General features: G+C 33.1%; 1 protein-coding gene across 7 annotated transcripts; it reads left to right on the forward strand.

The window, feature by feature from the left end:
• Window positions 1–3,075: 3,075 nt before the first annotated feature.
• On the forward strand, window positions 3,076–18,749 carry LOC136208647 (probable serine/threonine-protein kinase PBL10). 7 transcript variants are annotated; one of them, XM_065999735.1, is made up of 9 exons: window positions 6,835–7,021; window positions 7,125–7,319; window positions 8,082–8,701; window positions 8,894–9,113; window positions 16,695–16,830; window positions 16,924–17,063; window positions 17,193–17,289; window positions 17,419–17,783; window positions 18,224–18,749. In XM_065999735.1, the coding sequence occupies exons 1-8, from the start codon at window positions 6,977–6,979 to the stop codon at window positions 17,760–17,762; spliced, it is 1,797 nt and encodes a 598-aa protein (XP_065855807.1). In that variant the 5' UTR covers window positions 6,835–6,976; the 3' UTR covers window positions 17,763–17,783; window positions 18,224–18,749. The 7 variants fall into 7 exon arrangements, 4 of the variants coding, with proteins under 4 accessions (XP_065855804.1, XP_065855805.1, XP_065855807.1 ...); XM_065999734.1 differs by having other exon boundaries at window positions 17,419–18,749; XR_010677218.1 differs by lacking the exons at window positions 6,835–7,021; window positions 7,125–7,319; window positions 8,082–8,701; ... (3 more) ...; window positions 17,419–17,783; window positions 18,224–18,749 and adding exons at window positions 9,544–10,394; window positions 10,825–11,160; window positions 11,354–13,103; window positions 13,204–13,853; window positions 14,229–14,341 and having other exon boundaries at window positions 16,695–16,831.
• Window positions 18,750–22,150: the final 3,401 nt, after the last annotated feature.

The following is a 22,150-nucleotide window of genomic DNA, read 5'->3' on the forward strand; positions in this document are numbered from 1 at the left end:
GAGTTCCTTTATACTAAATTAACTAAGTTAGGAGAAGAGCGACAGTGGAAAAATTTGAGAATATATAAAAGCTTGGATTTACTTAGCAACTTCTTTGGTTAGTGGCTTGGTTAGTGGATTTTGTGAGAATATCGAAAATGATTTGGTAAATTAACTAAGTTGGGAAAAGAGCGACAGTGGAAAAATTTGAGAATATATAAAAGCTTGGATTTACTTAGCAACTTCTTTGGTTAGTGGTCTGGTTAGTGGATTGGTTTTATGTTTAAGAAATTCTGAGATTGAGCCATTGTCTTAGAATATGCACATTAAGATAGCCATTTAAGCAGCTAAAGGTCTTGATTTTCTTCATACTTCACAAAAGAATGTTATTCACAAAGATATAAAGTCTAGGGCCGATCCTGGGCTTAGGCTATGAGTATCATGGTCTAGAGTCCAAGGCTGTAGGGGCCTAATTTTATATATATATATATATATATATATATATATATATATATATATATATATATATATATATATATGGTATAAAACATAATTTATACAAAAAGCAATAAATATCCAAATGGTTAAGTTAACAACTCCTATTTCTTAATAAAATAACTTTACACAAATATTTTGCTTTCTAAAAAGAATATACAAATATTAATATTAAAAAATTTATATACAAATCCACTTTTAAAAACTTATTTACAATTATATCAAATAATACTTTAAATCATGATAAACTAATAAACTTATGATGTTTAATATATTTTAAAGATTAATTATAAATTAAACGTCTAATATATATTTACTAAGGTTTAGAATTTATAAATTGGAGTTTAAATTTTTTAAATTATAGTATAAAATAATAATTTATTTCTTATATATGAAAATAATGACATAGTGAAAAGTAATTTTGATAATATGATTTAATTGTAATTTTATAACCAAATATGATATTCATGTAAAAATCCCTAAAAATTATTTAGGTTTTAAAAGGTCCAAATAATTAATATTTTAAACTTAAAAGAGGTCCAATTGATTTTTTGAATATAGATTCAAAAATTATAAATAAGAGTATAAAATAATACATTATTTCTTATAGATGAAAAATATTGACATATTGAAAAGTAATTTTGATGATATGATTTAATTGTAATTTTGTAATATTCATGTAAAAATCTCTAAAATTATTTAGGTTTTAAAAGGTTCAAATCATTAATATTTTAAACTTAAAAGATGTCTATCTGATTTATTGAATATAGATTGATGGTTAATTTAAGAATATATTTGACATTTATGGTATGTAAAATTTTGTCTTACCCCCCTTAACTCCATAAAAATGATATTTCTCACCCCTTAACATGTCTAAATTATTCATTTTATCCCTCTAACTCATCAGATTTCCTATTTACCTCATTAACTCCATAAAAGTGGTATTTCTCACCCCCTTAACTCCATATTTATCCCCTTAACTCATCGAATGTCCTATTTACCCTCTTAACTCCTAAGTGTCTCATCCTCGAATGTCCCCAATGGGGATCCCCGACTAAATACCTGAATATTAAAAAAAACTACAAAATATATATTATTAATTTATTTTGAACTTGTTTTTATTAACACTTTGAATCTTTGTTTGTAATTGATTAGTTATTTTTCTATATCTAGCAGTTTATGATTTTATATGTCCCTGTAATAGTAGTTCATGACTACGAATTGATGTTTTATAGGAAAAAAGTAAAAAGTTTAAAAACTTAAACGTGGATGGAGATTCCCTGCGAGGCGGGGATGATAGCCAAATTTTCTCTATTTGTAATTCAAGGATGGGAACGGGGATTCCCCGATAGACCAGCGGTCGGGGATGATTAATGCAATCCCCGTCTCGCACCGCCCCATTTATAGCCATAGGAATCGGGAAGGAGATAGGAATTAGGAATTAGGGATTTAGATGTTAGATTTTAGGGACTTTTATAATCTTTTTTTTTTGTTATTGTTAGTGCCCAATTTTCCACATCCACATGGTTCATGCCTTTGTTGTATACACACATAAAGTTACTGCCACATAGGATCATAAGGGGGTGAGAAATACCACTTTTATAGAGTTAATGAGGGTAAATAGGACATTCGATGAGTTAGAAGGGTATTTGAATAAGTTAAGTGAGGTGAGAAATACCACTTTTATAGAGTTAAGTGAGTAAATAGGATATTCAATGAGTTCAGGGGTAAAATTACCAATTTGGACAAGTTAAAGGGGATGGAGGAACATTAGGCCTAACAATATCGATATTCTGATTTTAAACTTTTTCAATCCAATTAAATAAATTAATCAAATCATAAATGTTTATTCAATTAATATTAATTCATTTTTATTTTTGAAAATTTATATAGAAATTATTTACAACTATATCAAGTCATAATTTAAAATTATATGAAATTAATAAAATCATTACTTTTAATTTATTTTAAGAATTAGAGTTTATGAAATGTAGATCTATAATATATTATTTTAGAGTTTAAGATTTATGAATTTGAGTTTATAATTTTTAAATTAAAAATAAAAACATATTTTATTTATTATATAAGATATATTTATAATTAAATTTGATAATTTGATTTAATTATAATTTTAAATTTAATTATGATATTTATGTAGCAAGCCCTATATTTTTTAGAGAAAATTACACAGAAATTCATCTTTTAAAAATTATTTACAACTGTATCAAGTCATAATTTTAGATTATATCAAACTAGTAAAATCAATACTTTTAATATATTTTAAAGATTAGAATTTATAAGTTAGAAGTATAGAATATATTGTCTAGGGTTTAGGATTTAGGATTTATGAATTGGACTCTAAAATTTTTAAATTAGAATATAAAATCATAATATATAGAAAATAATGACATATTAAAAATTAAGTTTAGTAATATGACTTAGTTATAATTTTGTACTTAATTATGATATTTATGTATTTGACCCTATTGTTTACTCAGAAAATAGTTTTGACCAAATAAATACACTTGGGCCAGAATCGGCAATTAGGCTATGGGCTTTTATTTGATGAGGTTGATGGCTCATTTGACTTGATGGTAGAAATGAAGAAAGGAAGAAATGTCCGATTGAGCCGCCACAAGATAACATACTCAGACTCAGTAATGACCAAAATTTACTCTTTCGTTATCAATTTCAATCGATTTGAATGTTCCACAGCTCTTTGCAATCAAACCAAATGCAGAAGGATAGTTTTCCAAGGCCAGGTGAGTAGAGATTGATGATTAGTCCAATATATGTTCTCATTTAACGTTCTATTGCTTCTTTTGATATTAGATCGTTGATGATAAACTCATTTTCTTAATTAACTGAAACATTAGTCCTATATATGTTCTGATTGTTGATTGTTGATTGAAATTATAGATATCAAAGTGATTCTTGTATATGACATAGTTTTCGACGGAAACGGTTTGATGGAACTAGTAAACAGGATAGTTTTCCAAGGCCAGGTTAGTAGAGATTGATGATTAGTTGATACAGATCGGGTAACGGGCGATAGTTTTCAATCGTAAACTACCAAAGATATTCTCAAGCTAAACTTGAAGGAGCCGTGAAACCCCTAGATTTACAAGCTAAACTTGAAGGAATTAGAAATCCCCATTGTATTGTTAAGAGGGATGAACCCTAAAAACACTCTCAAAAAAACAGAAGATATAATTTGATTGATAAAAAGTTATCTTTTTTACAAGGAAAAGGATGAATTTATATCATCCAAGACCTAACAATGAAATTACAATAAAGGGTGTTCACTTATAACTAAATAGATAAACCCTAAAGGGGTAAGGTGGGATAATGGAAAACAAGTGGCAAACTAGTAAATAAGGGCTAATGACAAAACAACAATTATTAATGGCAAAACAGTAAATATAGTGGACAGGCTAGACTTGTCCCCCTTGGTGAGCAAGTAATCCCCTATTCTCCTTAGTGGGTAAGTAATCCCAAAGGATACACATGAGGAGACACATCGGATAGGTACCCAGAAGTAGATCCGTCGAAGAGATCCGTCGAAGAGATCCATCGAAGAAGATCCGTCAAAGGAGATCCATCGGAGAGATCCATCGAAGAGATCATTCAAAGGGAGATCCGCCGAAGAGATCCATCAAAGGAGATCCTTCAAAGGAGATCCGTCGAAGAGATCCATCAAAGGAGATCCATCGGAGAGATCCATCAAAGGAGATCCGCCGAAGAGATCCATCCGAGGAGATCCGCCGAAGAGATCCATCAGAGGAGATCCATCGAAGAGATCCTTCAAAGGAGATCCATCGGAGAGATCCATCAAAGGAGATCCGCACATACCTGTGCGTCTTCCTCCTCTTCTGAATCACTTTCCCCGCATACCTGACGAAATTTGTTACCTTGCTACTTCCCTAACCTGGACTTGGAATTTGTTGAAAAGATGTCCGCATCATTAGTCCTATATATATGTTCATTTAACTTTCTGTTGCTTCTTTTGATAGTAGATCGTTGATGATAAACTCATTTTCTTAATTAACTGAAAAATTAGCCCTATATATGTTCATTTAACTTTCTGTTGCTTCTTTTGATAGTAGATTGTTGATGATAAATTCATTTTCTTAATTGACTGAAAAATTAGTGCTGTATATGTTCTGATTGTTGATTGTTGAAATTGAAATTATAGATATGAAGGTGATTCTTGTATATGACATAGTTAGTTAGATAATTAGATAGTTGACTACCTATCACCAATAATGGAAAGGCTATCTCATTATCATATGAACAAATTGTGGAATTCTTTTTCTGCTCAATTTGTTGAATTCAGCTTAACAATAAATCTTAGATCATAATCTGAATTTTTTGAAATACTAGAAATTGCATATTAGAGTTTAATTATCTTTGCTTGTATTAATAATTGTCGTTTGATCACTATTCTTGTTGTGATCTTCTTCACTATGTCTTTAACATTATTTATTATTTCATTCTCTGCTTTTTTGTTCTACATTTAGCCACTGGATTGACGTTCTGAGGAAGGTCAAGTGTACTCGATGGTGAGTATTAGAAGCCGAAGCTGAAAACTAAAAGTCAAACTTCTAGGTGAAATTTTTAACTTTAATTTTGATTGATTGGTTAACTGTAAGTTAATTGTTAATATGTAATTGGGTTAATTTTGATTGACAGCCATTTTTGTATCAAATGGCAAGACACATTACAGATGAGCATGGTGGCTTATCTCTTGACATTGCTTCTGCTGCCAACAAACTGAAAAACAAGTTAAATATTATTTGGCAACAAATGAAGGCAAAATCAAATGATTTTCCATGTTGCTCAGATTTCATACCTCTAGTTAGGTACAGGTCTAAATTTATACCAAAAGAAGCAAAGTTATGTCTCTTGATTTGTAGCATGTATCCTGATGATTGTAGAATACCAATCGATGAATTGGTAATATACGGGATGGGTATAGAGCTGTTTGAAGATGTGCATGATATGTTTGCAGCAAAATGTAGAGTCCATCACATCATTTCGATCATTAATGATCTAAAATACCCCCGTCAACCAATTGGTGGAAAAATTAGGCTTGCTAATGAGAGAGATGGACCCGGCTATCAGTATCTAGAAATGCTAGATGACACACGGGATTTAGCAAAGTCGATTCTCTCAAGGAATGGATTGGTATTTCACCGAGAGATTATAATAGAAAAGTGGCCAGAGTCAATTTCATATAAAGATTGCTATGGACTTTCACTTGTGCTTAAAAAGGTCGATGAGCACCCTGTTAATTTGGAGTGTCCAAAGCTTACTCTGCTACAACTTCAATATAGAGAAGATTCAGGAAGCATTCCAATTGATTTCTTTGAAAGAATGAAAGAGCTTCGTGTTCTATCATTGGACGTCCCGTCACTACCACAGTCTCTTAATGTGCTGAGGAATCTTAGAACATTGCGTCTGAAAGCACCTAAGTTTGGAGATATGTCTTGGATTGGTGGTTTGATAAAATTGGAATTTCTTTCAATTTTTGTCTTAAGTTTAACAGATATTCCTAGGGAGATGGGACAACTAGAGAATCTGAGGTTGCTCGACTTAAGGAAAATGAACATTGCATACATTCCAGCGGGTGTATTGTCAAGATTGTTGAAACTAGAAGAGTTGTATTTTCCATTATGCTTCACAAGGTGGGGATGCAAGCCAAAAAATAATGATGATTATGATGAATGGGAATCAGGGGAAGAGGATATTTCTGATGATGAAGAGAGAGTCAATGCAAGTCTTACTGAGATAGTATCTCTTTCACTAAATGCATTACAAATTACTTTACCAAAAGCTTCAAATTTGCCTAAAAAGTCGCTGATATTCAAAAACATTCAAGAGTTTAAAATTCTTGTACCAAACAATGTTAAATATGAACCATTTGGTCAAGGTTCAATAAATCAGTTGCAACTCACAGGTGATGCATGTGATATCAAAGAAAGTGGTATTTGTGATTTGATGAGTCGTACCGAAGACTTGAGTTTGGCAAGAGTGAGAAATTTGAAGAATGTTATCTACCTGCTTGAAGATAGTGACTTTTCACAGTTAAAGAAGATGATTATTTCTGAATGTGATGAACTTGAGTATGTAGTTGATAGAACCAAAAAACCAATGATGTCCGAAGGTGATTATTTGTTTAGGAAGTTGGAGTGTCTCCATTTATCAATGTTATCCAATTTGAAAAAAATATGTCATGAAAGATGGATAACTTCTAGATGGCTGCCGAATTTGAGTCACATAAGCATAAGGTTTTGTCATAAATTGAAATATGTGTTTCCATTATCAATCGTTAGAAGATCAATACTGAAAAACATAGAGATACTTGATTGTAATGAAATGGAGGGAATTTTCTATGAAGATGAGGACGACATCCCCTTTACAAAGTGCTCTATTGAAGAACTAGATTTGCATTCACTTCCAAGGCTGATTAGTTTACTGGTACACAAGGATAATACGATTAATGGGGGTACACAGTGACATCAAAAGATCCTTGACAACTAATAAGGTAAAACCACAAGATTTTTCGTAGTCATTACTATTTTGTAGGATTGTTAGCTTTGTCTACAAAAATAAAATATGAAACGTTAACGTTATTTTCTCATCGATAGGTTGTATCAAGTTATGCGGAGGGATCAGTTGATACATGTGATGGATATTCCAAACCCTCTCCAACAAATAAAGGCAAGTCAATATTGAATGAGAGTTGCAATGATGATAAAGAACTCATTTGTGCACCATTTATCTCAACAAGCAGAGCAAAATGGCAAAAAAGCGATACCCAACAACTTAATTTCCACAAACAGGTATACCCAACAGCTTATCCCCTGTGCTAATAATTATTGGAGAGTAAAATTAAATACAACTTGGGAATTAATTAATTGAAAGTCACTAAATTGTAAGAGTGAATATAATCTTTCATATTAATTTAAAGGGGCTTAATACATCATTTGCCCCCTAAACTTGTCCAAAAAGCTTGATTGGCCCCTGAACTTTCAAAGTGTCCTGATTGCCTTTTAAACTTGCATAAAATATTTAGTAAGCCCACTAAACTTGCATAAAATGTAATAAATTTGATCATTCGGTTAGAAAAAGTAAGTTAACTGCGGAAGATGTATTGCGCACGTCTTAAAAAAAAAGTAAAACGATAAAGGTTGGGATATGCGGTTTTAATATTAGAGAAAACAAGATTTATAGTTGAGCAATCAAGAACTTCCTTTTTAATGTATTATGTGAATTATGTAATAACATTTTAAGACGCGTGCAATACATCTTCCGTATTTAACTTACTTTTTTTGTAACCGAGTGATCAATTGATTACATTTTATGCAAGTTCAAGGTGCTAACTGAACATTTTATGCAAGTTCAGAGGGCTATCAGGACACAGTTCACGGGCCAATCAAACTTTTTGGACAAGTTTAAGCCTTTAAAGGGCTATGGAAAACTATTATATGATTTAAGATCATTTAATAACTTCTGATGGGGTAACACTTTTTAAACAGAATAGTCTCATTGTGTGTTTTTCAGTTGATTATTAATTTTCATTTTATGTTTGTTTTATTTGGAAGGACTATATGAAGATGTACACTGCATTTCCGTCCAACTTTGCAGAAAAATGGTTGCAGAATTTGAAAAGACTCAAAATAGCTTTTTGTGATGAACTAAAAGTTGTATTTTGGATTGAAGAAAACTATGGTACTTCTATACCCTTTAATTCTTTGAAAGAGTTAGAGCTGTATGGGCTGCGAAACTTAGTTCATATATGGTTTCACATTCCACAAAAAATTACGGCCTTTCAGAACTTGCAACTTCTTGTTTTATCAGAATGTCCCAATTTATATGTTTTCTCGTCTCGAATAGCCAAACTTTTGGCTCAACTACAAAAATTATATATAAGTCGTTGTGAGAAGATGGAAGAAATTGTTGCAAATGATGAAAATGAGATTAAAGACAAAATTGTATTGCCCCAACTAAAGCTTTTAGAACTTCAACATATACCCAATCTTAGGATTTTCTTCGGTGGGATTTATGGAATTGAATTACCTTTGTTGGCATCTTTGAAACTTAATCAATGCAATAAGATGAAAGCTTTTTCTTATGGATCATTGAGGACGCCGATGCTGGAGAGAATAGAAATAAATGGAAGCTTATATTCATCCATGGGAGGTCTTAACGCAACTATGAGGCGGTACCATTTCTTTTCTTATGCTTTTGATTGCATTTATGATACTTGACCATTTGCTTTCTTTTCAAAAGTCATTAGATATGACTCAAAATAGATAATTTTATCTGTGACATCAGTGTACTTTCTTTTTTTTCTAATTTTATTATATTCTTATAGCACTTTAAATTTACGATCCATTATTGATTCTTTTGCTAGTTGCGAGGGATGTCTGCATTTTCATTGTTTCTCCTTTGCTGATCTGAAGATTGCTGCAAATAATTTTCGACCAAATAATTTGTTGGATGAAGGAAGTTCTGGTAATGTCTACTCCTTTAAAGGATGGATAGACACAGAGACTTTTGCACCCTCCAAAAATGGCATTGGAATGCCAGTTGCCATCAATCTATTGAACTCAGAATGTCAGCGGGAGTGGCTGGTATTGATTCTTATTACGAATATATTATAATTTACTATGTACTACCACTTCTCTTTAGAGGAAAAATAAAATTATATAAGCATTTCTTATAATTATGTGTCCTTTAAATGAGAGGAAAGAAAGAGAAACAAGTGCAATACTTATAGTTTTGTTCAGTTATTTTTCTCAAAGTGAGTCCCACTGTGACATTTTGTTTCCTATTGATTGAAATTCAGTATTACTGTTTGGATATTCAGGAATTCAATTCAGTTCAATTTTATTTATTTGATTTTCATGTTTGCAAGAAAAAAAATTAAGAGAATTGAATTTTCTCATATTTAAGAATAGTTTGTGATATTAGTATCAAAATTCATGCTAAAGATAACATGATTTTGTGAGAATTTGAGGATACAATTGCTTAATTAGCAATTCAATTTATTATATTTATTATATTAGTATCAAAATTCATGCCACAGATTGACTTTTGATGACCATATATCTTCTGAATTACATGCTACATGTAATCCTTCGTACTCAACTCAATGTTCCTTCTTCCAAGTCAAACTTTTCCAACAGAGGGTTTTGCAAATCAATTTCAATGCACACTTTAGTAAAGTTGCCTCTCGCTCACGCAGCTTGATCCATATTCTGATCCACTTTCTTTAGTTTCCCTACCGCCTCTCCTATTGCCAGCAACACATCATTATAATAAATAAATGTAGTTCGGAAAATCTAATCCAAACCATGCTTGATTCAACAAGCGCATCTGAGGGGTTAAAGGAAGCAGTACACGTTCCGGCAGTGAGGTAATGCCCCTGGACAAGCCAAAGACTATCCACTAATCACATGGTCTCTATCCAATTCATTATCAAACTTTACTAGATAAAATCCGTGACCCAAATCCATCATATCAAAGGGAGCAATTGGTTTCCAAAGCTCAATTGCTCATTTTTAGAGAGCAACATAACCAAGGTGTCGACCTAAAAGCTTAATAACCAAGGCATTCTCCCATGGAATAATTAGTTCATTCTTCAAGTTCAGGTCAAGAGTAACCCTAGGGTTCAGAGGATCATTATTAATGTAATCAGTTGGTGGCAGCTCATAAATATTGTCTCATTCTAGGAGTCGTAGGTAGACATCTAGCCGCCACAATATCTTTCCAGGATTTTTTCAGGGAATCAGGCTCCATTCCATTGTTATGGCCATCCTTATCCGGCATCGCAGAGGGCAGTGGTCATGGAGGACGGGAGGACAAAGGCGGTGCAGCCATTGGGAAAGCCAAACCGTAGCAGAGAGTTCTCAGTTAATATCCTTTCCTTCCTTTTTTTTTATATATACTCGTGTAATTAACATACACTGTACAATCAAGAGTATAAAAATAAACATCCAGATCTCAAAAAGTCAATGGTTGTAAATTTGATTCCAGGTTTTTTGCAATCTCCACATGAGATCTAATGAATTGTAAATTATTTGGTAAGAAGCAGAAAATAATAAATAATACAAGTCCAGCTACAAATTCGGAGGACTGATTGAATTATTATATAAAATATTAATATTGAAGTATTAAACTAATTAATGCATGTAGATGAATAATATAAAAAAGGCCAACAATTTCGCTGTTCAACAACTCTATTTTCATTTTTTTTTTTAAATTTAATTTTAAGTGCAGGAGTTCATCTGATAAATTTTTATTTTATTTATTTCTCTAAGTTGGGTTGGGAATTGTTGGCAGATATTTCTCCTGCTTTTACTCGCCAGCTGTTGGAGATATTGAAACACTATTGAAAGAAAGGCATTATTCAATTTCAAACTTGATGTGCAGACAATTTCAAACACAGATATGCAGACAATATTCAAACACTATTATTAATTGTTTTTAATTATTTTTCCACCCAAATCCTTTATGAATTCTCCTTTCATTTTCCATGGAAATATTCTCCACACTCCTCATCTTATTTTATTTCTCCATTAATTCAGCAACTGAGAAAGCTTGCTTTTTCTGATAAAGGTAGTCAATATTGGATTAGAAGCAGAAGCTAAAAAGAAACAAGACCAGGAAAATTTCAAGGTAAAGTCCTAAACCCTAACGATTAGTTTATTATCTCTCTCTATCTTTAAATTGACTGTAACTGAAATTAATTTTGTGAGATATCCATAATTCAAATTAAAACATGTCTTTCTATATTTTGAATCTCTGAAATGTTCATATTTATTTGGTTAGTTCATGAGTATTATTGACGATAATTCTGTTAACCATTTAGATTTGCATCAAATGGCAAGGCAGATTATAAGTGGCCTACCGATTTCCATGTTAACGACTACTGTGAATGCATTGAGAAACAAGCTGAAAACTATTTGGCTAAATCTAAAGTCAAAATCAAATCCAAATGAAGTACTTGATCATAAATCTGTACCAACTGAACCAGAGATATGTCTTCTGATTTGTAGCTTATTTCCTCAAGATTTTATTATACCAATTGAAGATTTAGTTATATATGGGATGGGACTAGATTTGTTTGAAGATGTGCATAATCTGCATCAAGCTAGATGTAGAGTCCATGGCCTTATAGAGACCATTAATCATCTAATTCCTCGTCACGTAACCAAGCTTCGTCATATCGAAGATGAATTTAACAATCAATGTGTAATAATGCAAACTCCGGGATATAATCTAGCATCGTCGATTTCCTCCAGATATCCATTAGTATTTGGACGCCATGAGACTATAAGTGAAAAGTGGCCAAGTACTAATAGATATAAAGATTGCTATGGACTTTCACTTGTGCTTAAAAAGATAAGCGAGCATCCTACTAATCTGGTTTTTCGAGAGCTTGTTCTACTACGACTTAAGTACGGGGAAGAATCAGAAAACCTTCCAATTGAGTTTTTTCAAGGAATGGAAGAGCTCCGAGTTCTATCTTTAGACACAACATTGCTTTCATGCTCACTTAATTTACCTAGAAATCTTCGATTGGAGATCTGATAAATCTGGAGTTCCTTTCCATATCCACCTTAAGTTCAACAGATATTCCTCAAGAGATGGGACAACTAGGTAATCTGAGGCTGCTGGACTTAAGAAAAATGAACATTGCATTCATTCCGCCGGGTGTATTGTCAAGAATGTTGAAACTAGAAGAGTTGTATCTTCCATCAAGCTTCAGAAGGTGGGGTTGCAAGGCAAGTGATTGCGAATCGAGTGAAGAGAAGAATGATGTTGATGATGATGAAGAGCGAATCAATGTTTGCCTTAGTGAGATAGTATTTCTTTCACTAAATACATTACAAATTTGCATACAAAATGCTTCAATTTTGCCTAAAAACTCTACAGTTTTTAAAAACCTTCAGCAATTTAAAATTCTCGTGTCGAATAATCTGAAATATCAACCATTTGGCAAGGGGTCAGTAAATGAGTTGCAACTCACAGGAGAAGCATGTGATATCAAAGAGAGTGGAATTTGTGATTTGATGAGCCGAATTGAAGATTTGAATTTGACAAGGGTAAAAAATTTGAAGAATGTTATGTATGAACTCCAAGACTATGACTTCCCACATTTGAAGAACATGATAGTTACTGAATGTGATGAGCTAGAGTACTTAGTTTATACCGCTACAAATTGTAGCTCATTGGGGGATTTGAGGAGTCTCCATCTATCAATGTTACGCAATTTGAAAGAAATATGGCATGGAATTACAAGACCGCGTTTCGGATGGTTTGAGAACTTGAGACAGATAAACATAAGGTTCTGTCATAAACTGAAATACGTGTTTCCGATGTCGATCGCTAGAGGATTGAGACGACTCACTAGCATAGAGATACTTGATTGTACCGAAATGGAGGGAATTTTCTACATAGATGAAGTGGATGATAATAGCATAGTTGATGATGTTCATGTTAACTTCATCAGAAATCTTCATTTGCATTCACTTCCAAAGCTAGTTGGTTTTCTAATACAAAATGATGAGATTCATAATGAGGATTCGAGCAATGAAGAACTTGTTTCCAACAGTCAGGTATGCATTATTTATGATTCTGTTTATACAATATATGTTATGAATGTTAGGTTTAGAAACATTTTGATTGTTAATACAAAATTCTCTTTTGATTTCGAAGGTTTCACGTATTAGAGACAACGGCATAAATGGCCATCTGGAGAAACGTTGCGCATTTCCATTCGAATTGATGGATAAAAGGTTAAACAATTTAGAAAAACTCAAGATTGCATTTTGTGATGAAATAGAAGTTATATTTTTGTTCAAGGAAAACCATAGTTATACTATGGTGCTTAATTATTTGAAAGAGTTGGAGTTGTATGGTTTAAAAAATTTAATCCATATATGGTCTCGAATTCCAAAAAATGTCATAGCGTTTCAAAGGTTGCAAGTTCTTGTTTTATCAAAATGTCATAACTCATACGTTCTCTCAACTCGAGTAGCTCAACTTTTGATTCAACTGAAAAAGATACAGATTAGTCGTTGTGAGAAGATGGAAGAAATTATTGCAAAAGACGACGGAAGTGAAATAGAGACGATTGTTTTTCCGATGCTAATGGCTTTGGAGCTTCAACATATGCCTAAACTTAAGACATTTTGTGGTGGCATTTATGCAATTGGATTGCCTTTGCTAAAGTCTTTGAAGCTTAATCAATGCAATAAGATGGAATCTTTCTCATTTGGGTCAATGAATACACCAATGCTTGAGAGAATTGAAATGAATGGAAGTTCATATTCAATAATAGAAGATCTTAATACAACTATGAAGAGGTAAACTTGTTTATACTTTTTATTATTATTACTATTGATGTTAAACTATTAGGCTAATGCACTTGCTTTCCTTTTTGCATACATGGCACATGTTGCTGTTACCAACATTAGGAGGTATGTATGTGTCATTTCACTGTCATGTAGGTAAAAATGGGCTAAATGTTGTTGAGTTTAGAGGTTGAAAGGTTGGCCGCTAAGTACATAGGGTTGATTGACAAAAAAAATTTGACAAGGGGTATTAAACCTTTATTATAATAGCAATGAGATGATTTGGTGTACTTGTCATTTTTTGGGAATTTATTTATTTATTGGAGGTGATTTGAAGGAGTTTTTAGTTGAAAAATATTAACTTTGGTTCTTCTGTACATTATATAGAAGAAGGAACAACTTGTGACTATTCCTAAATAGCAGTTTTGGGCCAAGCATATTGGAGCGACGAACAACGTGAAGGACTGCATATTGGAGTGAAGAACAACGAGAAGAACAAGGTAATCTCCCTCTTATCCCCAAGTCTATATAAAGGCATCTAAGCTCTCTAAGCAAGGGGTTAGATTCTCTCTACCTTGTCCTATCACATCTGTCACTAACTTGATCGTCAAAGTGTATATGCATTATAAGAGTAAATAGTGAATTGTGTATATGCACGATAAGAGTGAAATGTACATATCTTATTTGGTTTTTTAAGGTTGTTCTTAGATCAATTGAAGCTGCTCAGAGTGTAATACTTACTAAATCTATTTGTTTCACATGCTGTTCCAAGATCAATATGCTTGCGCTCGTTTTTCTGTTTTAGCTGCTAAAAGAGTCAAATAATGAAAATTTGGATGGAAATTAGTGGCACGAAACATGAGATGTGATTTGTGGATCTGAACCATGTCTTACATAGTTAACAATTTACCCTTTTTTATTAGTTTATTGTTTTGTTGTTTTGTTATTACATCATTTGGGCGGTGCTGCAGTTGTGGTATGTTAGCAGCCTACTTCACAAACCAAGTGGTGTAATCCACTTGACCAAATCATCATTGAGCTTTATATTATTTTAAGTCACTGGAATATCACTGGACTTACATTGTTGTCTCAAAATGGTCACTCAACTTTAATTTATCTCAATAAAATCACTCAACTTTGTGTTTTGTTTCAATTAGGTCACTCTGACATTTCAGTGATTAAAAAGCATCGAAATGATGACGTAGGTGACATGTCAGCATGGGTCAATTCAAATCTCTGATCGAAACAACACATGACATCCACGGTCAGATATTTGAGTTGACTCATGCTGACGTGTCACGTATGTCATCATTCCGATGATTTTTTTTTTTTGAACAAAATTTAGATGATTTTTAATCCCTGAAATCGCTTGAGTGGCCTAATTGAGACAAAACTCAAAGTTGAGTGATTTTATTGAGACAAATTGGAGTTGAGTCGCCATTTTAAGATAACCATATGAATTCAGTGACCAATGATGCATTTAACCTATCTAATTAGCTTTGTAAACATAGGTGGAGCCTCGAAATAGGGCTACTTTTGCTAGTAAAAACATCGTTGATTTGATCATTTAATTTTTCATCAACTTTCTTTTTCTTTTTCATCTTCTTCCTTCATTTATTTTTAAGTTATTAATTTTACGGCTTCTTCCCCTACGATAGCTGTTTCTGTCTTAATTGTGGAAGAGTAGTTAATTTCATTAAGAAACCAGCCTTGAGCTGGTGGTTTAATATGTGACTCTGCTTTTTCTAAATGTACAGGTAATAATTTAACATATAAGTTAATGAGAAACTTAAATGTGTGAAATTGAGCACTTCATATATCAACTGAATAATTGCAAAGAGTGGAGGTGGATAAACATTAAGCATATGTATGTTGGGATTGGAGACATGCGAATAGGGTAATTCTTAGGAATCCGTTTCTTTGTTCTCGATCCTAACTATAAGGCAACACAAGAATACTTGGTTGATAAGTGGTTAGAGAAATCTAGGAAGGTAGGAGACTTAGACTCGGGTGAATCTAGTGAAAGATACTTTAGATCTATAAATATGATGACTAGTGGAGAATTTCCGATTAGCTTTCGTCCCTGTGGGGGCGTCGTTGGGTTCGACGGGGGGAAGCTCCGATGCCAAAGTCAGTATAATGAATGGAGGAATAAACTGAATTGACAAAGTCGAGTTTCTAGGATTGTGTGTATGTACCTTGATAGCTTGGGATGCAAGACATATATATAGTCATGTCGTTGTAACCCTCGGTAACTAGAGAGTCTCCATTAATGCTCCATTAATGGCGGTTACAGGTTTCCTTTAAGTATGTCCGTTAGCTCATTAATGGCTCATTAATTGCCTTTATTGGGAAATCGGCTCAGCTGTTCAGCTGGCGGATCGAAGGGTGACGGCGGATTTCACGTAGGTTTGACTATGGATCTCGTGTGGCGGAGTCTCGGTGATCCGCCCCTCGGATGTCTTGCCTGATACGCCATTGCCTTCGTAGACCGTTCCAATACGTGGTCGTTTTGGTAAATATCTCCCTTGAACCCTTGGATAATATCCGATGTTATCAAAATACATGAAAAGAAAACCATAAAATATATGAACTTTGGTTCAATTTAATCGATTTTTTATACTAATGTTTTGTAATCATGATGATGTTGTTCATCAAGCTAATGTTTGTCAAGTGGTCGCTCGTTGAAAGTGGAATTTATGAAAATGTTGGGCATCAAAATTATGTTTATACAAGTGCAGGTGATGGTGTTATTCATGCAAATGAAAATATGAATTTTGGTTAAGCTGTATAAGGTCTATGATCGTTCACATTTATGCTAACTATATTCAGTTTTTTAATTTGATAATGCAGACGAAGTTGTACATTCTAGAAAGGCTGTCACATCCAAACTTGGTTACTCTTTTAGGACATTGTTGCGAGGATAGAAAATTACTTCTTGTGTATGAATATATGCAGAATGGAAGCTTGGAAATTCATCTTTTCAGAAGTAAGAATTAATAAGAAAAGAGTGGAAAAAAATTGAGAATCTACAAAGGCTTGGATTTACTTAGTAACTTCAATGGATTGATTTTATGTTCAGGGAATCCTGCGATTAAACCATTGTCTTGGGATATGCGGATCAAGATAGCCATTGGAGCAGCTCGAGGTCTTGATTTTCTTCATTCTTCAGAATACAATTTTCACAGCTGTCTCAAGCCTTCAGTTATTCTGCTTGATGGTGTAAGTTCTCGTTCTTAAGCCAAAATAAAATAAAATTAATTGGAGAGAAGTTCCATAAATCTTACTGTGAATTATAATTTGGTAGCTCTGTTTACCTTTTCTTTTTCTTTTTCTTTTTCCTGTTTACAGAATTATAATGCAAAAATATCAGCTTTCGTGTGGTCAAGATTGGGGTCTTCAGACGGAGAAGAGTATGGTTATGTTGCTCCCGAGTGTATTGTAACAGGTAATTGTGAAGCTTTGAATATGTTTGTCAGAAAATTTAATTTGTGTCATTTTGTAAGTAAGGTCAAACTATTTCATGGTTCTGAAACTATTTTATGTTGGAGTTTTGACTATAATGTTATCTATTAAGGCATGGCGGCTGCCTCATCAATGAAGAAGCAAAATACATATAGCTTCGGCGTGGTGCTACTGGAATTAATGACAGGATTAAGGGCGTCAGATATAACACGTCCAGTGGGGCAGCAAAACCTGGTTGATTGGTTGAAGCCAATTCTCTCACAGAAGACAAAGTTGATGAGAAGTATTATAGACACAAGGATGGGTGGCCAATACCCATTGAAAGCAATGTTACTAGCAGTACAACTTTCCTTGAAATGTTTAGAATCTAAGGCTGCTAGCCGTCCATCTATGAAAGAAGTTGTGGATATACTAGAACAAATAGAAGCGATTGGGGAAAAACAAGCCGGACACTAGCAGGAGAATCGGATAGAGAAGGTAATTAATTAAGTCTACGTTTTATTCAAATTCAATGCTCGGGAGGAATCATTGTTGACGTTGGGTTTTATTACATTGATGGTACTTTTCAGTGATTTGTTTGAGGTTAGTACACATATTATGTTGTAGTTGGGACTTGGGTTATGTTGCTTAAAGTCCTAAAATACGGGTCAAATGCATCCAGGGTCACTAAAGTTTAGATTTGTGCACCGGTAGTCACTAAAGTTAGTTTTGTGTCAATAAAGTTACTAATGTTCAACTCCAGTGTCAATAAAGTCAATATGCTCGGATCCGTCGAAATTCCTACTATGAAGCTGAAGTGGTGAGTCAATCAGAAGTCAAATTTTCCATGTCAATGACACATTAATTTTTGCTTATAATTTGTCATGTGGCTGTCAAGTGGCAAGACAAAATCACAATTCCCCAATATCTGTATGCAGTGTGAAGATTCCTTACAAGTACCAGTCCCTGAGGTACAGCAATGGCGGTACGTCATCAACTCATGAACAACCTTCAATTTCATGGCTCTGTCACATCAGTTTTGTGGTAGGAATTTCGCTGGACCCGAATATCGTGACTTATTGACACTAAACTAACTTTTGTGATCACCAGAAATACAAAATGCTGATGATATTGAGTGCATTGGACTCCTTAAAATTGCAAGTATATTAGCCTATATATATTGTCTATATAAGCCTTCATATTTATGCTAACTATACTTTAAAAAGGAGAGTTTTAAGTGTTTGGTTAGACATCTTTTGTTTGGTTTTTATGTAAAGTAGAAAATCCCTACTTTTTGATAAACCAAACGAGCCATTGGAGCAGCTTGAGGTCTTGATTCTATTCCATTCTAAAAAAAGAAAATTATTCACAGAGTTATCAAGTCTGCAAATGTACTTCTTGATAGTGTGAGTTTCTGGCATAAATGGATATTGAAATAGTGGATATATATACTGAGTTTTTGAATATGATGTTTTATTTATTTTATATGATAGAGAAGTGCTACTGACGCCAACAATAGTTCCAAAGTCTAAGCAGTACATTTATATGCCTTTATGAGCTTTCTAATTTAGTTTTTTTTTGTTTTTTTATCTTTTTTTTTCTAAGTTAATACAAACAATCTGATTTGTTCATCATTTTTTTCTCATTTCTTATTTTACCGTTATTATAATCCTATCCAAATTACAAGTTTCTATGAATATACACCTTGTATTCCTGAACTTTATCACTTTCTTCAAAGTTATCACAACTTCTTAAAAACTATATATTTTTTGCTTAAGTTTGAGTAAATTGACAGAATGAGATATATGAACGTAGGCTACTATAAGGAACATGGATTAACCTGGCATCGGATCTCTGCTACCTTCTAACCAGTTGTCATGGTTTAAGTGATTCACCCTAGTCCATTAGGAATTAGGAGAGTCGGGCATTTGGCCTTCGTGAAGGGACGCGGATGTGTCTATAAGGTGTCTCTACAGACACTCTCCAAGATCCCTGGACTGGACTAGAGTGGATCGCTTAAATCAGTATTCACAATTGGAAGGGGTGGTGGAGATCCGACACCAGGTTAGTCCATGTTCACTATAGTGTTTCTTATGTCAATTTGGACTCCACAGCTAGCATATGTCTCATTCACCATCATTGCCTAATTTTCCATGTTGCCTTGCCAATTTTTCGGATGGCCAACCCAAGTAAAGCTTGTGGGTTTATTTTAAGCTAATTGCCTCCAACGTATCTATGAGTTAGCATTTGTGTTGGAATAATGTAATCATCTATGCGAAATTCTTCATAGTCTATATACAGATAGTCTCTTTGTATTTTGTTGAAGACTTGTAGTAGTCATTTTGCAAAATTCAGTAAACTTCAATGGCTATCATTGATTGTTTTCAGAGGCTAGTTGGGTAGAGATTGATATTAGTTTCGCACAGGTATATATATTCTAGCCATTACTATTACCAATTAACTTAGTTATTATGTCTAACGATAAGGGCATCTGATATCAGTCGAATATAAATTCACAATGTAGTACTTACGAAACTTAAACTAGTACGAATAAAGGGTCAAATTAGTCCTTTAAAATGGCAGGTAAAGTCAATTTAGCCAAAAGCTCTTTGGATATCGAATCAGTGGTCCAAGATCGAATGAGCCCAAAAAGTGCAATATAATTTTGATACTTCAATTTTATCATGTTTACATTTTAATACTTGAAATTTATTTTTACATTTAAAAACTATTACGTTATAAATGTTTACATTTTAATACTTGAAATTTATTTTTACATTTAAAAACTATTACTTTAAATATTATAACGCACTTTTATATTTTTTAATTTTTTTTCTTGGCATCTCTTTCTCTCCTATCTCCTCTTTCTACTATATAATATTTTTAAAATATATATCAACTATAATTTATAGATTCATTATTTTCATGCTTAATACTACATCTTGTCACGGTCAATGAATTGAGCTTTATTGATCTTTTTGAAAAGTGAGATTAAAAAAGTGACATGTTAACATTGTAAAAATAACCAAATATAAGAAAAAACATGGTGAATCTCATACTGTATGACTAATCAGAATATATTATCTTTAATTTTTTTGGTGTTATGTATGAATGATGATTGGCATATCTATTTTAAAAATATTAGATAGTAGAGAGAGGAAACAAAAGAGAAAAACACATCGAGAATAAAATAATAAAAAATATAAATGTGCATTTTAATATTTAAAGTAGTAGATGGTAAGTGTGAAAATAAATTTTAGGTATCAAAATGTAAACATGATAAAGTTTAGGTATAAAAAATATATTGTTTTTTTTTTTTTTTTTGCTTATTTGATCTTAGGCGAATTTGTAAAAAATGACTAAGTTTCGAACCGAGTCGATACCTAATTTTTTTTAAACGGAATTAAAAATTATCATTAAACCAAATTTAAGCCATTACAAAGAATTGGGGCGAAAAAATCGGCACAGAAAAATCACTGAAAAAATTAGCATTGGAATGTGTATGCCTAGACATAGCGTGAGCCGCACCATTCGCTAATCTCGAAACAAAAGTCACGGTAAAATCTGGACATTCTTGTAATATCTGACAAATATCTTTGATAACTCCTCCCACCTCCGATCGATCTGTGTGTGCTGAAATGATCCCACCTCCTCTCACAGTAAAGTTTGATTTGGGTTAAATTGACTTCTCATGCCAACTTAAGGGACTAATTTGACCTTTTGTTCAAACTAGCGTCTAGAGATAGGGAACACGTGGTGCCACAATAGAAAAACTTATTAATATGATTTTGTATTGGAGACCTTGACTTAAGAACTTTCTAAACATGGGAAAGAGAGAATTTGAGGAGAGAGAAATGAAGTGCAATATAATATCAGAAAAATAAAATAGAAATTATAAAAGAAATTGTTTGGCTCTTTCGTGGGAAAAATGCGGGCGTGCCAGATAATTATAGTATTATCAAACTATGGGATGAAATTGAGTGCGCTTTCTAACTTCTAATTATCAAAACGATTGTAAGAATTAAAGAGACCGAAAATTCCTAAAGATTCGATTATCAAAACGATACCGACCTTACAGAAAATGATTGAACAACAAATAAAAATAAAATTATACTGGAAAAGATGAATGAACTTGAACTTGAATGAAAATTGAATCTAAGGGAATAACTAAGAATTGTAAAATGCTGAAGTCTAGAGGTAATTTGCTAGAGTTTTGGCTTGTGTCTGTTGAGTTTTTGAGTTGTTGAATTGGTTGGTTGGGCTGATTTCATCGTGATTCCTTCCATTTATAAATGTTGGAGGTAACTTCCTGCTTGCTTCCACTAATCCACGTTATCCACCACATTGAGTAACCTCCACTTTAACTTCCATGATGGATTGATACGTACACTTTCTGATTGTTCCTGCTTTTTAATTGGCTCACGAAAACACATTAAAATATTAGCTGGCACTTGGTTCCCCTATGTTTACTTTATGTTCCCCCTGATGTCCACTATAGGAAGTTGATTTCCTATGAGGTACACTATGATTTCCCATGAGGTACACTACATGATTTTCCATATGTTTAATTTAAGTCCCCCCTGATGTCCACTATAGGAAGTTGATTTTCCATGAGGTACACTATGATTTCCCATGAGATACACTACATGATTTCCCATATGTTTACTTTAAGTCTCCCCTGATGTCCACTATAGGAAGTTGGTTTCCCACGAGGTACATTATGATTTCCTATGAGGTACACTACATGGTTTCCCCTAAGGTACACTACATAGGAAGTTGGTTTCCCCTACGATACACTGTATAGGAAGTTGGTACAGTATTTTAGATGTTTCCCTTGAGGGAAACTGAGGTTCACTCTAGGAAAT

This window comes from Euphorbia lathyris, chromosome 10 (assembly GCF_963576675.1).
Source record: "Euphorbia lathyris chromosome 10, ddEupLath1.1, whole genome shotgun sequence".
NCBI classification, from domain to species: domain Eukaryota; kingdom Viridiplantae; phylum Streptophyta; class Magnoliopsida; order Malpighiales; family Euphorbiaceae; genus Euphorbia; species Euphorbia lathyris.

Bases quoted from the DNA above. Each gene is read 5' to 3' on its own strand.
- LOC136208647 (XM_065999732.1), top strand. From the start codon at position 5,182: ATGGCAAGACACATTACAGATGAGCATGGTGGCTTATCTCTTGACATT.